This window comes from Pongo abelii, chromosome 12 (genome assembly GCF_028885655.2).
Source record: "Pongo abelii isolate AG06213 chromosome 12, NHGRI_mPonAbe1-v2.0_pri, whole genome shotgun sequence".
Classification (NCBI taxonomy): domain Eukaryota; kingdom Metazoa; phylum Chordata; class Mammalia; order Primates; family Hominidae; genus Pongo; species Pongo abelii.
Window position 1 is genome coordinate 32,449,708 of NC_071997.2, and position 21,465 is coordinate 32,471,172.

The window sequence follows — 21,465 nt, forward strand, 5'->3', positions numbered from 1 at the left end:
ACTAAAAGGGCACCCAAATGCCCTACATCTGGCCGAGAAATACTGTTGTTAGAATGTGTAGTTGGGCAGGACAACAGGCTAGGCTCTGAGGCAAAGTGAGTTATCTGGGATTGCTGCTCAGCAATTTGGGATGGGCAGGGGGAGAAACTAGGCTACAAAGATGTGTGTGGGCTTGATCTTACCTCTGGGCCAGGGATAGCCTTAAGCAGAGCACTGAGGCTTGATTGGGTTGCCGCGCACCTTCCGGGCCTGGGTGGGGTCAGCTGCTCCTTCTGCAGATAATTGCTGATCTGCCCTTGCCTCCTGGCCTGGGGAAGGCTGCAGGAAGGTGCTGGGGCCTGGCTGGGTCACCATGCTTGGAGATTATTAATTAAAATATTTAATGACTGAAAAAGTCAGAATTAAAATGAGTTATTTATTATTTATGCTACTAACTTTTTCTATATATTTTTCTAATTTCTAAAAATGTAATGAAAAAATAGCCCTGGCATAAACAGACTTCATCTTAAATAAATAATAGTTACATGTAACGTAACAGCATTTTATGATCTTCAGCTAAGCAAATCCTTGACACAAGTCAAAATTATAATCAAGGGCAGTAAGAAAGTCTCTTCTGTACTGGCCTAGGGCACTGAGATATGAGTTGTGATGACATTGCTGTGACCTCTTGTTAGTAGGACTTGCACCTTGAATAACATTTCCATTGGTGGTTTAAGACAATCTCACTCATGCCACATTCTCTTGCCACACTTCTGACATGGCTGCTGGGTTGATTTTAAGCCCTATGTTGCATGCAAGGTTTTTGTTTGTTTGTTTTAGAGATAGGATCTCATTCTGCCACCTAGGCTGGAGTACAGTGGTGTAATCACAGCTCACTGCAGTCTTGAACTTCTGGGCTCAAGTGATCCTCCAGCCTTAGCATCTCAAGTAGTTGGGACTACAGGCACACACCACTGTGCCCAGCTAATTTTAAATTTTTTTTGTAGAGAAGGAGTTTCACTATGTTGCTCAGGCTGGTTTCAAACTCGTGGTTTCAACCAATCCTCCTGCCTTGGCCTTCCAAAGTGCTGGGATTACAGGTGTGAGCTATCATGCCAACCACAAAGAAGTTTGTTTGTTTTTTGAGATGGAATATCTCTCTTTGTCGCCTAGGCTAGAGTGCACTGGCACAATCTTGGCTCACTGCAACCTCCACCTCCCAGGTTCAAGCTATTCTCATGCCTCAGCCTCCCAAGTAGCTGGGATTACAGGTGTGCGCAACCACACCCGGCTAATTTTTGTATTTTTGGCAGAGATGGGGTTTCACCATGTTGGCCAGGCTGGTCTCGAACTCCTGACCTCAGGTGATCCACCTGCCTCAGCCTCTCAAAGTGCTGGGATTACAGGTGTGAGCCATCATGCCGACACCAAAGAAGTTTCGTACCTATACCTGATACTTCTCATTTCCTAGTTCTTGTAACTGGCACCTGTTGGCATCCTGTGGGCCTAGTGCTGTGGAGAACTGGTGAGCATGGTGAGAGTGGCTAGATCCAAAGATTAATGTGTTTCTAAATAGAGAAGAAGGTAATTTAATGTGTTTCTAAATAGAAAGAAGATAATTTAGATGATATTTCTCAAAACTGTTTCCAGGGTTGAAACATTGGCCCATTTGATTATTCTCACTACGAACATTTCAGAACTCTGAAGATCTGGACAGCTTTCTAACACCTGTTCAAAACAATCATCTATATGCTGTCTAACCAACAGTGAAACAGAGGAAGCATTTCCTTACTTGTTCAGAACAGAATATTGCCACAGCCCACAATTGTTTTAGCTTTGGGACAGCCTCATTATATGGTTGATTTATTCTGAGTTGGCAGGCAAGTCTTTCCACAAAAACTGAAATCAAGCAAGTTCTGTCTATTTTTGTTTGTAGAGTAGAATTTGTAACTTATGTTCATGATTTTATATCTATTTCTGTTAAATGATAATTTGTTGTTTTTAGTTCATTCTACATGTCAAGAGGTTGGAATTCTGATTTTGAATGCTGACATATTAGCCATCACACGCAGGTTTGTGAGGCATGTAGATGAGATCAACATGATATGTTCTCCCTCAAGCCCCTGCTAAAACTACCAATGAGGCTAACACCAGGGACAGAGTGCTCTGCTGTTGACTCCAGTTTGATCCTTCTAGTTACATATGATCCATTCATCCACAATGCAAGGGTGTTGCTTAATTAACTAAAAGGGCACTTGAATGCCCTATATCTGGTCATTCAGCTCACAATATACCTTTGGTTTAATAGAGATATCATGAGAATATTTTTCAAGTGACTCACAATAGTGAAAATACTCTGTGTCTGCCATACTCCTGTCAACCTCCAGTCTATTCAATTGTGGACAACGATGAGATTACCTTGATATGATTGTTGTTAGCAAATGCAAGCTGGCTAATATTAACCATCACTTCCTTTTCTAAGGGTTCATAAACCATCTGTTAAATAATTAATTCAAGACTTTCACAAGAAATTGGCATCTAGCCCATTATCAATAATTTCCATAATATACTGCATTCCCATTAAAAGATAAATATTAGTAAAAAAAAATCTATCAATAGAATGTTGTTAGTTGACAACTGGGGCAAGAGACTGCAACTACACTTAACAGGAAAGAGCAACATAGACAACAGAAACAGAAAAGCAAAGGGTATATTCAGTGAATGGTCACACTGAATATCTCACTGCGATGGGAGCTGAGAGCTCTTGAGTGGTTTAATTACGACTAGAATGGAAATAAAGGTTGTGGGTTGCTCATGATGGTTACAGGGACCTCGTTGATGTGTTTGAACTTTACGAGTGTGAGTCCTGATTCAGGACAGGACAGAAAGAAGTGGAAACAGAAAGAAGGTGGCAGATGCTAGTGATATTTTCATGTAATAAAATGAAAGATTGAAAGCTTTGACTGGGAGTGTGTGTAAAATAGATGAGTAGCATATTTGGTGTTTTTCTGGCTCAACATATATGAGATAATAGTAGTAAATTCAATTAGGAGCAGGAAAGCTGCGATGAATACAGACTTGGACACAGTGAGTGTATGATAAGGAACTTTAAAATGGACATGAAAACCTGAAATGCACCAGGGAGAATAGGCCAGGGAGGAGAGTGCAAGAAATGCAGGTCTTTGGAGTCCTCCTAGACTAGGTAGTGGAAGTCAAGCTAGGAGCTCCACTGTGTTGCCCAAATCCGGGAAGTACCATTCCCATAGAATAACACAGTGTGCATGGTGCTCAGTAGCTGTACTGACTGGTAATATAATAAATTGATAACATTGCAGTATAATATTATAATACCTGCCCCTAGTAGTAAGAATAACTGTGTTCTTCTCCCTGCTTCACATATACCTTTAAAAGTCCTTTGCAGTGTCTTCATTTTTTTTTTTTTTTGCATGCCTCCATTCTTTTGAAGACTTACGGACATTATTCATCCAGATTCACAGTGGCGGATGTTCCTGTTTCCATATTCTGCTCATGACTGCTTCACATATGAGCAAAACCAAGAGTTCCCTGTGCAGCTGCATTAGCCTCTCTGTCCTATCAGGATGATCTGTAATTGTATTATTAGAATGGGTTTCCCATCATCCTTGGAATAAATTGCTTCTCCCTAATTTCTTTTCTTTGATGTTTCCTCTAAGTTCCATTTCATAAAGTCTTAATGATACATACTAAGCCTCACTTACCTTTTTATGGGTAAAAAAGATATATTATTTCCCATCCTCTCCCATGGCTTAGGTGAGGTCTTAGTTACAGCTCTGTGTCCTCCCACCATTACGTTCTCATGTGATTTATGACACACCTCTCCCCCAAATTCTGATCTTTGTATGTTATCACTGCATCCTCTGAGGTTTTATCTTTGAATTTCCCCCTGTGTTTTAAAACTTCCTTTTGAAAATTTCCTGATTCTTGAGATCACCTGGTATATATTTAGCCTTGTATACCACTACCTCTTGGCCTTGTTTTGCTTCCTGCCCACAGCTGCCCTTCTCTGGCCAGTCTGCCCTCACTCTTGGTCTCCTTTCCAGCCTGCTGGAAATTCCTTCTTGGACCACAGGAAACACACCAGGGATGTGGCATGGGGGAATCCAAGCTTCTACTAGTAGGCAGGCAAAGTGGAAGGGAAATTCCTCAATCAGAAAATGAAACTCAGAACCAGAAAAAAATGAGGTTGATTCTCAGTGCTCTCACTTACCAGCTTTGTCAGAGAGAGAAAAAAGCCTCTCACGTTCCAGAACCTCTGTTTATATAAGTTTTTATTTATAAGTATGTATCTGTTTATATATGCAAATATATACAATATATGTTATATATGTGTGTGTATGTATATATGTGTGTGTGTATATATATGTGTATGTATACACACACACATTAAAAATGGGAAGTCCTATGTTAAATAGCTCTTTAGGGGCTGATCAGGTTTGGAGGTTTGACTCTCTCATCTCTACACGTAATGCAATTGTATTAGAAAATGCCTCTTGTTTCAAATCTACAAGTACAGTTTTTGAACACAATGTCTTCATAGCTTGTGGGATACCCTTATCTCAGATTGACCTTCTTCCTCCCTGTTCAAATTTGTAAGATTTTTCTTTAGGTATGTATTTCATAAAGTTTTTCTATGGCATAAATTATCTGCTTAAAATATCTTTTGGATTAGAATGGAAAACTCCTCTCTGTGGAAAGGAGCAACCGAATCGTAGTAGATGAAGTTTATGACTATCACCAGGGCACATACGTATGTGATTACACTCAGTCGGATACTGTGAGTTCATGGACAGTCAGAGCTGTTGTTCAAGTGAGAACCATTGGTAAGTGAGATTTTTATCTCAAGATTTGAGATCTGAGCAGAAAATTAAAATTATCTTCTTTTGGCTTAGTAAGTTTTTCCTCTTAGGGAAAGAAAAGGATAGTCATATACTTGTAATCATGTAAAACCTTTCATGTGGGCAAACATCAAAGTTGCCATCCCCCAGGGAAGGCTAAGTTCTGAAACAGGTTCAAATTCTCACAAGTTGGGTTGTCCATGAATATGTCCCTGATTTGCTTTTGTAATAAATTTAAAAAATGTATTAAACATTTCACACACAGAAATATTGTGACATCCACGTACCTATCATCAGTTTTAACTATGTTACCATTTTCCCACATGCTTAAAATCATAATTTTTTTCTTTAAAGTAACAAAATATTGCAAAGACAACTTGAGGTCTATGACCCCATTCTCTTCCAGGCCTTTGCTTCTGCAGTATAGTAACATCTTGTCATTTATATCATTTCCATTTATGTTTTTATGCTTTTTCTACATATGTATGCATCTATTAACAAAATAGAATATTGTTTTGAGTTATGAAATGTGTTTTGTGTCATAAACACTTGGTATTATCTTAAATTATTGGTTTGCCAATTTACAGCCCCATTAGCAGTAAATGCCCTTTATTCCCAAGTAATACTTGGTGTTATCAAACTTTATGACTGGTGTTAAGTGGAGCTTCATTTTTGTTTGTTTGTTTTCTACTCCATAGTATACTTCCCTGACTAATATGAGGTTGAACATTTTGCTATATGTTTTTTGGTTCATTGGCTTTCTTCCGCAATTTGTCTATTTTTGTCCTAATCTTTCCCTTGGGTCGTTCTTACCAGATCTGCAAGCATCAGCTTGAATCAACTATGTGATAGAGTTAATTTAAATGTGGTCTAAGAAGTCAAAACATAAGAGAGCCAGTCACTCATGCTTTATATCAAAGAGCAACAGAGTGGTTAACGTAGCTGTTAGTTAAGATGTTAATCTTCTCTTATTACAAGATACAAACCACACAGAGCACCCCAAGACCAAGTGAAACTCTCCTGCCCCTTGCACCCTCTAGCACTTCAGAATTATTTTATATTACTTTAGATTAGATGTTATATAGATAAGATTTCATTTTATATTATTAGATTGCTCCTTGAAAGAGAAGTTAGAATGTGAATACCCCACTCGCACCACTTTTCCCCTCCAAGTGATGTGTAATTGTTCTTTTACTCAGCCATCACTCAGCCCCTCAAATTCTCAATGGCATAATCTGCTTTTCTCTCACCCAAGGGACACCTTGCAACCTCTGTTGCATGTATTTCAGTCAAGCCCTCTCTGTCGTCATCCCTGTCTTCCTCATTTAGTCATTCATTCTCGCATTTATTCATTTCCACACAAATATTTACTGAACATGTAATATGTGTCAGGCTTGGAGCTAAGGCTACAAGAATGAGTGCCTGGATGCTTTATCTGGCCTCCAAGAACTTTCCATTTTGAGAAGAAGACGAAGGTGAAGCAGGCCATTATAATACAGTGCAGCGAGGGAAAGGAGCACTATGGGCACGTGGAGGCCCACCAGACCCAACCTGGGGAAGCCCGCTCCAAGTGAAAGCTGATGGATGAGGACACACCAGCTCAGTAAGGGTGGGGAGCTTCCATTCCAGACTGAGGAAGCAGCAGAGCTGATGTCCAGGAGAGCATCTGGGAGCAGGACTGACATCACACTCTTCTAATACGTGTTAAAATTATCTAATTATCTAATTATCTAATATGTGTTAAAAGTTATGAAGGAACAATGGGGAGGCATTGAGGGTTTTAAGTGGGAGAATGTCATGACTGAATTTGCATTCAAGATAGATCACCTTGTTTGCTGGGTTGGAAGTGGGTTTGTAAGAGCAGGAATGGAGGCAGGGAGAAGAGTTAGGAAGTTCTGTGGTCAAGCAGGCAGTTGCTGATAGGGATCTGAACTAGGGAGTGGTAGAGGGAATGGAGAGAAGTGGATGATGTTGAAAATGTTTAAGAGGTACATCCAAAGGATTTGGTGTTCGAGAGCAAGGAAGAGGGAAAGCACGAGCCATGGATACAAGCCAGCATTTGAGCTGATCAAGGAGGGAATGTGCTGACAGAGCACATCAATACAGAGGATGAGAGCAGGCACAGTCATGGAGCAGCAGGCTTGACTCATGGTTAAACCATGCCTCTGTTTGTGCTGTGAATAAACCTAGCAGAGGTGATGAGAGGTAGCTGGACTTGTAGGTCAACAGAGCATGATAATGGTTTTTACGTAAAAGGTAGGAGAAAGAGAAGAATCAAGGATGTTTTTTGTTTTTTGCCCTGGATAAGTTAGTGAATGGTGGTACCATTTAAGGAGACTGAAAAAGCTGAAGGGAAAGAGCATTTGAAGAGGAGATTAAGTACTAGGCTTAAAAGGACTTTTAGTCATCCAAATCATGATGACAAGTAGGTATTTGGACAAGCCAGTCTGGAGAAGTTAGGGCTGGAGATGTGAATGTGAAGATGGTTGATTTTTACATAATATCTGAAGCCAAAGAACTGAATGAGATCACCTAGGAAGTGAGCATAGAGACAGAAGGGACTAGATCCAAACCCGAGAATGCTTGAAGAGGTGGAGAAGAGGAAGACAATCCTCAAAGAGGACGGAAACATACATCAGCAAGTGAATATCAGTGGAAGGGTGGCAAGAAGAGAAACAAAGGAAGTGAAATTGATGATGTAGGAAAGACATAACCTCAGGCACCAAGACCTTTCATAGGGAAGAGGCCTAGAGAGTAAACGTACTACCCAGGGGTATCAGGAGGAGTGAAAGAACACTAGGAGAGGACTAATAGTTAAAAGAGACACAGAGGAAGGGACAGGCACAGAGAAGCGAATATAGCGGTTGAAGGTAAGCAGTAGAGTATGGGAACATGGAACCAAAAGAAGACAGGGTTTCAAAGAGAGCATGGCCAAAAGTGTCCAATGCTGCTAAGAGGTAAAGTAGATGAAAAATTTGATTATGCCCAATGGATTTAGGTGCATAGGTGGCACTGGTGAATTTGGTTAAGCAGTTTCAGTGGACAGATGGCGGCGGAAATCAGGTTCCATAGGAGGTGAAAGGATGGAGGGAATTAGCACATAGAACTGCCTTTCAAGAATTTGGCTGGGAAGGAAGGAGAATAAGTGAGGCTGGGATATAAGGCAGGGTTTGTTTTCCCTTTTTTAGGATGATGAGACTGAGCATGAATAAATGCTGATGAGAAGAAGCCCAGAGAAAGAGAGAGAGAGGGAGAGAGAGACAAGTTAAAAATACAGGGCTGAGATGGTGCAAAGGGGAGAAGGAGGTCTCTGAGAAGTAAAAGTAGATGATGTCAACAGCAAAGACGCTGGATTTTTCTTTATCCAGAAAAAGACACACCTTCAGGAGGAAATTTGACAGTGGAGGCATATTTGACAGTGAAGGCATATTTGTGGCAAGAAGAAGAATTAAGGACTGGACTCTTCTTTATTTTGAAATAAACCATGAGTTTAAGGATGGAGGGGTGGACTCAGATATGCTTGACTTGCACAGTTTCTTGGGTGGATTCTCCTTTCGGTTCAATTACTCAGCCAGGTGGCACCACAAAGAAATCTTGTGGGAAAAGACAGGGATAGGAGCTCAAGTCTGCAAGGGGCAGGATTAGTGTGAAAGAGAATGCACGCAAGCAGATATGGATCAATTAACAACTAATGTTTTACCAGCACCCACAACCTGATGTGGCAGTCATTTTAGGGGGCAAGCTTTTTACATGGAAACCAGAATTCCTAAACTTAGAGATAATTAGTAAAATGTGAAGACAGAGCTCCAAGACATTTAGATCAAAGTGTGGCTGTGCACCCAAATCTTCATCAAGCAGGCCTTCAGACTTTTCAATGCAAATAATAATCTTTGTTTTCATCTTTCAGTGGGAGACACTAAACTCAAACCAGATATTCTGGATCCTGTCGAGGGCACACTGGAAGTAGAACTTGGTAAGCTGGGCCTCATCGCCTTTGAATGACATTGTGCTGCTGGGAGCAGGTCTAAGTGTGATAGAAGGAAAACAGCAGTGAGATTTCCAGTCAAACAGAATTGGGTGTGAATCTTAACTCAGCCATTGACTAGTTTTGTGACCTTGCACGGTTACTTCATCCTTTAAGTCTCAGTACTTAAATCCGCAAATAGCTATCATAAAACTGACCCTAAAAGATTATATTGCAGGCCGGGCATGGTGGCTTATGCCTGTAATCCCAGCACTTTGGGAGGCTGAGGTGGGTAGATCACTTGAGGTCAGGAGTTTGAGACCAGCCTGGCCAACATGGTGAAACCCCATCTCTACTAAAACTACAAAAATTAGCTGGGCATGGGTGTGGGTGCCTGTAATCCCCGCTACTCAAGATGATGAGGCAGGAGAATCACCTGAACCTGGGAGGCGGAGGTTACAGTGAGCCAAGATCGCGCCATTGCACTCCATCCTGGGTGACAGAGTGAGATTCCATCTCAAAGAAAAAAAAAATTATATTGAGAAATAATGGGACAATGTATGTTAAGTGGCTGGAGCATAAAACCTGATCAATAGATTTTATTCTTCCTTAACTTCCCCCAGGAACAGGTGGTTTCATATGTGTTGGTTAGGTCTATCAGTTATGGCTACAAATTCGCCAACCCGAGTAACATTAACTCTTATGAATATGACATTTAGTCTGGCATTTAAGAGAATTGTAGTAGAATTCTACAACCCCTGCTCAAACAATTCGTATTCCAAAGTAGTGTCTTCTTTGGGGTTGAGGAGAAATTGACTTCCCTGTGGGTCTCCTTTTATTTTGTCAACTTCAATAACATCTATGTCTTTCTACACAGACAAATAAGAATTGCCGTATTAAAAATAAAATGCTGTTTTTCTTTTAATAATATAAATATTTTTCTAAAATGCTACTAAAAGATTTATTATTTTAGAAAGAAACATAAAAATACATGTTATGATATAAGATCACTAGATGGCAGGAGTGGTGTGTTCTGCCTCTAGAAATAGCACTAGCTATATGCTCAACATCACAGGAATGGAAAGAAGGAGGAAAGAAGGAGGAAAAAATTAGATTAATTCAAATAGTCAAGTTACATATGTTTTAGTGAATTATAAGGTATTACCAGTGGAAAAACGTTAAGGGGCAAAGATGAATTTTCAAATGGAGCTCCTAATCATTTCATGGTTAAATATTAGGTTTGAGGCAGAGCATATGTGAATATTCCTCATGGAAAAAAATGGGTAGAAAAAAGTTAGTCTCATAATATGCATGTCCATCCATAGTGAATTGTTCAGAAAAATTGCTTAATATCAAAATAATTTTTTTATTTAAACCACGTGCTACAATAACGTTATGATTTTTACTTAATAAACAAATATTGGATAGTAAAATTTTCTTTTTTTTTTTTTAGTAGTACTCAAAGTAATAGTTTAATGGTGAAAACAGCTGATTTGTCATTTATTACCACAGAATCTTAATTTGCTTCTCCATTGTATAGGTTACCTATCCGCATTGAAACTTGTTCTCTTATATAAAAATAAGGCTAATAATAATATTTCCAAACTTGCTGAGAATCTTAAATAAGATTCTGTTTGCAGCTGAACCTCTGTATACTGCAAGTTCTTGCCTAATGTTGCATTTAATTTAACAAAACTTTTTTTTCTTTTTTTTCTTTTTATTATTATTATTATTATTATTATTATTATTATTATACTTTAGGCTCTATGGTACATGTGCGCAACGTGCAGGTAAGTTACATATGTATACATGTGCCATGCTGGTGCGCTGCACCCACCAACTCGTCATCTAGCATTAGGTATATCTCCCAATGCTATCCCTCCCCCCTCCCCCCACCCCACAACAGTCCCCGAAGTGTGACGTTCCCCTTCCTGTGTCCATGTGTTCTCATTGTTCAATTCCCACCTACGAGTGAGAATATGCGGTGTTTGGTTTTTTGTTCTTGCGATAGTTTACTGAGAATGATGATTTCCAATTTCATCCATGTCCCTACAAAGGACGTGAACTCATCATTTTTTATTTTCTTTATGGACACACCTTGTACTTCAACAGTAGTGCAGAAGACCGGGCTGATCTCAGAAACTCCCCATTTTCTTAGTTTTTCTTAGGGTCTCCCTCAATCCACATAAGGACCCTTAGTGATATAATCATGCTCATCTTCATTTTAAGAACATATGGTCATATGGTTGAGATAGAAGGATTGCCCATTAGAAAAAATGTACCTGGTTTTATGCATTTCTGAATGAGAGCAGTGTAGACGTTTCATTATTTCTGGCACACATATTCTACCTGCAAACCTGACTGCATCAGGAAACAGCTTCTGGCGACGTCTTCCTCCCAGACATAGGACAAAGTGTTCTCACCAGCTTCCTTCTTGTTTTCTCTGGCCTCTTCATTTTCAGGAAAGCCTTTAACTATTAGCTGCAAAGCACGATTTGGCTTTGAAAGGGTCTTTAACCCTGTCATAAAATGGTACATCAAAGATTCTGACCTAGAGTGGGAAGTCTCAGTACCTGAGGCGAAAAGGTAAGAAAAAAACTCACAGATTCTGTTCTCTGCAATTCAGAAGAGATACTTTTACCTTTAGAAATGTCTAAAATATACAGTTGATGGTGTAGCCACGAGCACCGACTAGTGGTGAAAATAAAAGTACAAAAATGCAAAGTGCAAAGGGCCATTGAATGAAATATTTAAGTTGTTTTAAACCTCAATTTGTAGAAACAGTTTGACGTGGCTGCTCTCAAAGTCAAGCTATTGAGCAGACAGATGTCCTGACCCAGACTGCTTGGAGATACGTAATATGTCCAAGAAATGGGAGGAAATGCTGCTTACCCTCACTCTGCTTTTCACCGGTGCCACCCATTCAGAGAGTGTGGCGGGTCCAGGGATCCAGATGTGTGGGGTAACGAACAGTCTAGAAAACCTCCAGGGGAAATGGCATCATAATAATAAGTCTGACAAAAAATATGTGAAGTGAGGAATACCTGAAGCAACTTAACCCCGAAAAAGAGGCTCAGAGGAGGGCTCTCTGTCTTGAAATCCTTGGGAGCTATTACGTTGTTTGAGAAATTTGACTTGGTTTGTTGCTCTCTGGAGCACAGAACCCGGATCAGTGGTCCGAATTTACTGGTGAGATATTTTGGCCAGTAGAAAACCCTAGATATTTGGAGCTATCCAATCATAAAAAAAGTTGATCTCCGGTCCCCAGAAGGATCAAAGGGCCTGGATCCAGTGATGCCCAATCAGACGTGTCTCTAAAGGATGCATTCCCTGATTTTTTGAAGATGTGACCCAGAGTAAGAGTCTATGCATTAAGTACCTTCTTTTGATACTTAATAGATATCAATAAGCAAATGCAATATCATTTTGAAAAGTATACATCATTACAAAAAAAGTACAGAACAGATTTTGGTCACAACAATAAAATTTAGCAAGAATTTCTAAGATCAGGAAGGTCATTGGGGCCCATCTTAAGCTGATATTGCATTAGAGTTCACAGTAGGAGAGTGTAGTCAAGAGGGTGTGCTTTGACATCACCCACGCTTAGGTTTAAACCCATTTTCTATCTGGTGGCAACATGACCCTTAGCCCCTGTGAGCCTCCATCACCCATTGATAATCTATGGATAATAGCTTGCACTTTGCAAGCTCACTGGGAGGGGTGGTTACAGCAGAGGTGTTATGCCTATCACAATGTGTGACAGGTAGGAAGCACTCATTGAATAGGAACTGGCATCGTGGTCTCAGAGCAACACAGCCTAAAACATCATTCACATACACAAGATTTCTTAACACAAAGATGGATTGTAGATCGGTAACTTCAGAGAACTCAAATTGTGAATAAATGCCAAGACTCCCAACTTCCTGGGTGAAGCAGCATGGCACAAGCCCAGGAATCAGACTGCCCATTCCCTGTGGTGTGGTCTGGGCTACTCACCCACCTTCTTTTCCTTGTCCTTGTCACTGGCCAAGGCCATTATGATCCTATTATACCCAAGGGTTCCTGGGAGGTGAGGAATGGAGGACATTAGAGTCCATATTTGGTGCGCAGAAGAGGGACTGATACATAGTAAACCTTCAGTAGGAGTCGGTTATTTTAAATATTTTTCTTAAGGTATTGTTATTATCTATTCTCAAGGGGAATTCTTAAGAGTAAGGAAGGTCAGATGAGTCTCACAAATAAATAATGTCTTAGCGTGAATGCTTAGAAGAGTCAATAATTGAGTCAAGAATGAGCCCTTTTTGACCATCTTACATTCTCATGGTATCTTATACTATTGATCTCACAGTTCTCTAAAAGCCCGACTGTTGGCTGCTTATACGTGTTCCAAAATGCTGCAAATGGGTGTCAATGTATGTTACTGAATGGAGTGGTATTTTTTCTCCTTTCTCAGTATTAAATCCACTTTAAAGGATGAAATCATTGAGCGGAATATCATCTTGGAAAAAGTCACTCAGCGTGATCTTCACAGGAAGTTTGTTTGCTTTGTCCAGAACTCCATTGGAAACACAACCCAGTCTGTCCAACTGAAAGAAAAGAGAGGAGGTAAGCCCAGAAGGTTGCCCAGGAGGCAGGAAACTGCTTTCACTTGAGAGGGGAGGAGTTTTCCTAAAGAATAGTAACAATGATGACAGCGATTACATTTTCTAGATGACAGACATTGTTTTAAGCACTTTCCTGGTGTCAACCCATTTAATACCTTGACCAAAGCCACACAAATAGTAAACTGCATATTACTGGTTTAGAGCTAGTTCTCTTAAGGAATACTCTGCATTTGGGAGGCCAGGTTGGAAAAGCAACTCATTCATGCACTCATTCATTCATGCATTCATTCTACAATAGCTATGGGGCATGCCCAGAGTGGCAGGCATTGTGCTAAGACCTAACCTGCTTTCCAATTTTTCTTTCCTGGCTTTCAAACCCAGAGGACATGATGGATTCATGTTCTGATGAATGGAGAATGGAAGAGAGAAGGAGTAATCTTGTTCATTGTTCAAAATGATGTGTATATATCACAGATATATTTTAAAAAAAAAAGCTGGAGTAGAAATTCTAGGTAAAGAATAGCGTTTAAGTTTCTTTAAAAAGATGCCAGAGGTGAAATTGATATCATTCATTCCTTTAATTAATAGATAACTGTAATTATAAGCAGGTTTGAATGTTTCTGAGGCTTCAACAAGACAAAGTGTGTTCTGGCCTGTAGTAAACGCTCTGTGAAGGGGGTTTTCCCCATGAGAGTATGCAGGAGATCCCTAGTATCAGGTAAGCCAGATGGGACTCCTGGTTTCAGGAAATTTAGGCTGCAGTAGGAATGATAATACAGGAAAATAATTTACAATATGCAATGAGAGAGATGTAAATGGATTGTGTGGAAGTTTACGAGAGGAAAAAATAAAATGAATATGATAAGTTTCCCAGGCCACTCTGATCAGGAACTGCCCATCCCCCTGGGGTCTCTAGTGTTTATTGTAAGACAGTTCTCAAAATGTGATTTTTTAAAATTTTATTTTAATAGGTTTTGGGGGTACAGGTGGTTTTTGGTTACATGAATAAGTTCTTTATCTAAAATCTTTAGATTTTTGAGATTTTAGCATACCCGTCACCTGAGCAGTGTACACTGTACCCATTGTGTAGTCTTTTATTCCTCACTCCCCTCCCACACTTCTCCCTCAGTCTCTAAAGTCCGTTGTATGATTCTTATGCCTTTGCGTCCTCATAGCTTAGCTCCCACTTATAAGTGAAAACACAATGTTTTGTTTTTCATTCCTGAGTTACTTCACTTAGAATAATAGTATCCACCATCCTGGCTAATAAGGTGAAACCCCGTCTCTACTAAAAATACAAAAAAAAGTAGCTGGGCGTGGTGGCGGGCGCCTGTAGTCCCAGTTACTCGGGAGGCTGAGGCAGGAGAATGGCGTGAACCCAGAAGGCGGAGCTTGCAGTGAGCCGCGCGCCACTGCACTCCAGCCTGAGTGACAGAGAGAGACTCCGTCTCAAAAAAAAAAACAAAGGAATAATGGTCTCCAACTCCATCCAGGTTGCTGCAGATGCCATTATTTTGTTCCTTTTTATGACTGAGTAGTATTCCATGGTGTGATTTAAGAGGTTTCCAGATTCAAAAAAACTACTGCTAGTGGCAATGATTTCGATAAAATAATAGAGCTGGAAAAGGTGCTGGGTGGGCCACAGCGCCGGCCTGAACATGGTCTTGGTGCAATCCCGCTGCCTCTGTGTCTCTTTATACTGTCTCCACAGTGGTGCTCCTGTACATCCTGCTTGGCACCATCGGGACCCTGGTGTCCGTGCTGGCGGCGAGTGCCCTCCTCTACAGGTACTGGATTGAAATAGTGCTGCTGTACCGGACCTACCAGAGCAAGGACGAGACGCTTGGGGGTAAGTTTACCTCCACATGCAGCCCTCTGACTTTTCCTCTCGGAATTGACTTGGAGCAGGACAACAGAAAGTATCATCACTACCCCTTGGCTTTGTTTCCTGAGTTACCTTAGAAAGAATTTCAAATGTCCCCTGCCAGCCTGGGCACAGCATAAAGGAGCTGAAGAAAGAAATGTCGTCACTGGATAAAGTCATGCCCCTGAGGTTTTGAGGCCTTCCTCCAAGTCTAGTGACCTCACACTGAGGAAGGCTGGAGAAACAATTATTTATTTCGTTCCAGTTGCCGGGAATCTTGTAGGCAATGCTGTTGTGAAACATGTTGGACTTAAAAATAATCCCTCTATAACCAACCTAAAGCAATAGGGCAAATGAGTGAACATCTCTGTGCCTTTGTTTCCTCATCTATAAAACAGGATTGTCATAGCACCAATTGCAAAGGATGATGTGAGGGCTCATTGATGTATTCTTAAGGCACATTTAGTATTCATTCATTTATTTATGTATTTATGTATTTATTTATTTTGAGATGGAGTCTCGCTCTGTCTCCCAGGCTGGAGTGCGGTGGCGCCATCTCAGCTCACTGCAATCTCCGCCTCCCAGGTTCAAGCAATTCTCCTACCTCAGCCTCCTGAGTAGCCGCAATTACAGGCATGTGCTACCATGACCAGCTATTGTTTGTGTTTTCAGTAGAGACTGCTGGGTTTCACCATGTTGGCCAGGATGGTCTCGAACTCCTGACCTCAAGTGATCCATCCGCCTCGGCCTCCCAAAGTGCTGGGATTACAGGCATGAGCCACTGTGCCCAGCTACATTAAGTATTTAGAATGGCACCCAGCACACGGTAAATGCTCAGCATGTGCCAGACTATGGCTGTTTCTTGAGGACTAGAGTGTATGCCTGCCATGTGTGTTAGCTACTTTAATGGTCACAGCAATCCTTCCAGCCAGGCAGAGATACAGGAAGTCATGTGCCTAAAATTGAACCACTGGAAGGCATTAGAGCTTGGGATTTGGGCACAGGTTGTCTGGCTTAAGAGATCTCATTAGCTGTTACCTCAGTTAGCCTCATCTGTAAAATGAGGCTTTTAAGATGGTGGGAATGCCCCCAAAAGTGAGAAGTCCAGTAAAATGCAAGTGCTATTACTATTAATGAAGCGCCTGTCAATATTTGAGGCAGGATAATCATGTTCATTGATGTTTGCTTCTTTGGAATAGAAGCCTTGCTTCTGTTTTTTTCTAGTCCTGGAAATCTCCAAAGTTAAAAGGTTTGCAGTTTTAGTAAATGACTCTGTTGCTTGGAAAAAGCAGAATCCCTTTTTGCTGGATTTAAGGGTAATTATTTACCTTACTGAGAGGCCCCTCCAAACGCCAGTGCTTTCCCAAACTAGGAATGCAGTGAGGAGTTGTCAGATCCCTAGGGGAAGAAAGAAAGAATAAAGACCGGCATGGGAGGCTGGGCGTGGTGGCTCACACCTGTAATCCCAGCACTTTTGGGAGGCCAAAGTGGGAGGAATGCTTGAGCTCAGGAGTTCGAGCCCAGCCTGGGCAACATGGTGAAACCTGCCTCTACAAGAAATTTTTTAAAGTTAGCTGGGTGTGGTGGTGCCCCCCTGTAGTTCCAGCTACTTAGGAGGCTGAGGTGGGAGAATCACCTGAGCCCAGGAGGTCAAGGCTGAAGTGAGCCATGATTACATCACTGCACTCCAGCCTGGATGGCAGAGTGATACCCTATCTCAAAAAAAAAAAAAAAAAAAAAAAGTGGCTGGGAGCAGTGGCTCACATCTGTAATCCCAGCACTTTGGGAGGTCCAGGCGGGCGGATCACTTGAAGTCTGGAGTTTGAGATAAGCCTGGCCAACATGGTGAAACCCCATCCTTACTAAAAATACAAAATGTAGCCAGGCTTGGTGGCAGGCACCTGTAATCCCAGCTACTCAGGAGGCTGAGGCAGGAGAATCACTTGAACCTGGGAGGTGGAGGTTGCAGTGAGCCAAGATCATGCCACTGCACTCCAGCCTGGGTGACAGAGCAAGACTCCGTCTCAAAAAAAAGAAAGAAAGAAATGCACCAGTCACATCTTTCTTTAAACTAACTATTGAGGATACATACTAGAAATCCTTAAGCCAAATGTTTTTAAGATTTATTTTAATAACTTTTTTGAATGAAGCAAATTATGTAATCAATGTGTTAAAATGCTATTTACCTTAAGATTCTGGAGCTGGCGTAGAAGAGTCAGTCAATGGGGAAACATTTACTTGTGTCCTTTCTTTTTCTGCTTTGCAAAGACAATGTTTTAGTGATCAGATCTGGAGGCAGAATCCAGTTTTCAAGCACAGGGATGCAGTGCCCTCTGTTGGCCAACCTAACATTTTTTAGCAAAATGACTGCTTTGAAGTTAATGCTAAGTAACCAAAATTTTAGAGATGTAGAATGTTAGAATTCTGGAGGACCTCAGAGATCATCTAATACTCCACTCTCTAATTTTATGACTAAATAAAAGTAGTTTCCAGGTTATAGAAAAATTTTAGTTTGCTGGGATTTCACATGATATGGAAGGAATAGAGGCAACTATGGTGTGTTACACATTTAAACAGCACAGCACCTACCTGCCAGCCATGCCCCACAAGTCTCGTGCTTCCTACACAAGCAATGAGGTGCTTCATAGGTTAGTTTCCCAACCTCAGCTCTTTTACATCCTCCTCTATTGACTCTGGGACCTTCCTTTTTGGTACCTGGTACTTCCATCCACCGAGGCATCTTTTTAGGTTCACCTTGAACATGGTGTACTACTAAATAGCATCAGCAGTCAGGGCTATTGTTTACTGTTTTGTAACAATACTTTGACAGGGATTGTGGAAATTGCTGGAATACAAATCTGATGTATCCCATTCCAAAGCCTGTGAGTTAAGTGTTGGGATTTTCTACTTCTTCCAGTGAGTTCCTTAGTCTCAGTAATCATATGCATTTATGAAGTATGCATATGAAAATATAGGATATTTTCAAGATCTCAAGATATTTTCAAGATATGCGTCTGTTGACTATATTATTTTACATGTGATATAAATCATTATTTTACAATATAGTCAACAGAGGTATATGAGACCTTGAAAATATCCTATAACAAGTTATATATATATATATAGTTTTCCATCTAGAATAGAGGGGAATGGACATTTATCTTGCACCTCCTATGAGCCAGGCACCAAGAAATTCATATACATTATCTCATGAAACCCTTAAAACAGCCTGCCCAGGAGTTATGATTGTCTTTATTTTACATATGGGGATTCACATATCAGCGTATGGGCCATCAACTCTCTGAGGAAGTACTTTTTCTCCTTGGATACAATGTGCTGGGTGTTAGCAGTACTTTGCTTACTGGATATCATCATGTTGGATGGGGCAGACTCCTGTTTGATGTGTGACTAATGAGACAGAAACACTGCAGGTGCAAAGAAGGCTCAGAGAAACTCCTGAGTTCATGTGATTTAATCAAAGAATGCCTCAGCTGTTTGACCTAAAATCAGCAAAAATGCAAAAGTGCTTCATAAATTAGAATTCAATTTGGGGTGAACAATCAATACCGCTCGGTGGTGTGATTTTGAAATGAATTTTTAAAATCAATTTAGTCAGGATCCCAAATATTATTTCTTATTCATTTACCATATGATTCAAGCATATGTATGTGTACCATGATAGTAAAAAAAAAGTAAATGACTTATGTTTTTATAAATTTTCCTATTTTTCAGATAAAAAGGATTTTGATGCTTTCGTATCCTATGCAAAATGGAGCTCTTTTCCAAGTGAGGCCACTTCATCTCTGAGTGAAGAACACTTGGCCCTGAGCCTATTTCCTGATGTTTTAGAAAACAAATATGGATATACCTTGTGTTTGCTTGAAAGAGATGTGGCTCCAGGAGGAGGTAAGTCCAACATGTCAAGAAAAACTGCAGTGCAAAAAGGGCAGTTCAATGCAATCTCCAAGTCTTTTTTGTCATTCTTTGTTTTGGAATATAGATCTGGGAGATTATATGAGGTTAGAACATTTTGGGCAACAACACAGAAACTATATGTTTCAGAGATGTGTTCCATTACCAAACAGCTCCATCTGCAGAAGAAGACAATGATATGGGGCCCTAGGCAGTCCTTCTAGGACAAAGATACCTCTCCTGGCTTCGCAGCTGAATGCTGCGAAGGGAACTACGGTCACCCCAATTTAGTGGCCCGTCTGATTTCTGGGATTCTGCCTTCCACAAAGCTCACTCAGCACTGGGTCAAGCAGGCTTCTCAGGCCTGGGCCAAGCCCTGGACACCCTGAGAGGTCCAGATCTCAGCCTGTCCTGCTGGCCTCCTCCTCCTCAGATACCCCCACCAAGGAGCCTGGGATGTTCCATGGCTCCCATTATCCCAGCTTACCTAGTTCCAGTTAGCTTTATTCCTAGAGGAATTGCCAATTTGGGGAGACTGAACACAAAGCAGGGAATGTAAAGGTGAGGGTCACTAGATACTGGAGCGTATCTCCAACTGGCAATAGAGCTGATACAGTCCAAGTGGTAGAGTAAACATGTCTCCCTTCCTCCCTATGTAAGAGAATCCATTGCAAGGACCTCTCTGACTCAAGGTTTAACAATATCAATTGCAAATAATCAAATGTTTTATTTCCAGTGTATGCAGAAGACATTGTGAGCATTATTAAGAGAAGCAGAAGAGGAATATTTATCTTGAGCCCCAACTATGTCAATGGACCCAGTATCTTTGAACTACAAGCAGCAGTGAATCTTGCCTTGGGTGATCAAACACTGAAACTCATTTTAATTAAGTTCTGTTACTTCCAAGAGCCAGAGTCTCTACCTCATCTTGTGAAAAAAGCTCTCAGGGTTTTGCCCACAGTTACTTGGAGAGGCTTAAAATCAGTTCCTCCCAATTCTAGGTTCTGGACCAAAATGCGCTACCACATGCCTATGAAAAACTCTCAGGGATTCACTTGGAACCAGCTCAGAATTACCTCTAGGATTTTTCAGTGGAAAGGACTCAGTAGAACAGAAACCACTGGGAGGAGCTCCCAGCCTAAGGAATGGTGAAATGAGCCCTGGAGCCCCCTCCAGTCCAGTCCCTGGGATAGAGATGTTGCTGGACAGAACTCACAGCTCTGTGTGTGTGTGTGTTCAGGCTGATAGGAAATTCAAAGAGTCTCCTGCCAGCACCGAGCAAGCTTGATGGACAATGGAATGGGATTGAGACTGCGGTTTAGAGCCTTTGATTTCCTGGACTGGACAGATGGCGAGTGAATTCTCTAGACCTTGGGTACTTTCAGTACACAACATCCCTAAGATTTCCCAGTGGTCCGAGCAGAAGCAGAAAATACAGCTACTTCTGCCTTATGGCTAGGGACTGTCATGTCTACCATATATTGTACATATGACTTTATGTATACTTGCAATCAAATAAATATTATTTTATTAGAAATGAGTGATTTTTTCTTTTTTTTTTTTTTTGAGACAGAGTCTCATTCTGTCGCCCAGGTTGGAATGCATGTTCTTGGCTCACTGCAACCTCCACCCCCTGGGTTCAAGCAATTCTCTGGCCTCAGCCTCCCTTGTAACTGGGATTACATGCATGCACTACCATGCCCGGCTAATTTTTGTATTTTTAGTAGAGACGGGGTTTCACCATGTTGGCCAGGCTGGTCTCGAACTCCTGACCTCAGGAGATCGGCCCACTTCGGCCTCCCAAAGTGCTGGGATTATAGGCGTGAGCCACCATGCCTGGCCTTAGAAACAAGTGATTTAAACTCTGCCTGAAGAATTTCTGTAAAGAAGACAATTCTTACTCCATGGTCAGCCAACAACTCTGGAGCACAGAAAGTGAGCATAAAAGGTAAAGACTAACGGGACCCAGAATAGACAGGGCTAGGGTTGGTTTCTACTGTATCCTCATGCGAAGTGCCCACACTGGGTGGATGAATAGAGGAAGAATCCCTTTTTTTTTTTTTTTTTTTTGGGCAGATGCAGTCTGTGCCAGGATATGGGCTTGGAAAGAAGAGTAGAGTTAATTTCAGTTCCTCCTTGTGATGTCGGCCAGAGATCTTTGTGTTAGGTATAAAAGTGTAAATCCTTACCCTGCGCCCCTGGAAGTACAGACAAACTGGACCAAAATGATCAGGCCAATGAAGAGACAAGGAATGCACTTGCAGTGAC

At 41.1% G+C, this 21,465-nt stretch overlaps 1 protein-coding gene across 1 annotated transcript in view; it reads left to right on the forward strand.

Annotated features, from left to right (window-relative positions):
* The window catches only part of IL18RAP (interleukin 18 receptor accessory protein), a 34,675-nt gene extending 13,842 nt beyond the window's left edge, over window positions 1–20,833 (forward strand). Inside the window, exons 6-12 of the mRNA XM_054547830.1 lie at window positions 4,688–4,838; window positions 8,761–8,826; window positions 11,280–11,403; window positions 13,271–13,422; window positions 15,133–15,270; window positions 19,018–19,191; window positions 19,934–20,833. Coding sequence (XP_054403805.1) covers window positions 4,688–4,838; window positions 8,761–8,826; window positions 11,280–11,403; window positions 13,271–13,422; window positions 15,133–15,270; window positions 19,018–19,191; window positions 19,934–20,349 — 1,221 coding nt within the window. The 3' untranslated portion in view covers window positions 20,350–20,833. The remainder of the gene's footprint in view (window positions 1–4,687; window positions 4,839–8,760; window positions 8,827–11,279; window positions 11,404–13,270; window positions 13,423–15,132; window positions 15,271–19,017; window positions 19,192–19,933) is intronic.
* Window positions 20,834–21,465: the final 632 nt, after the last annotated feature.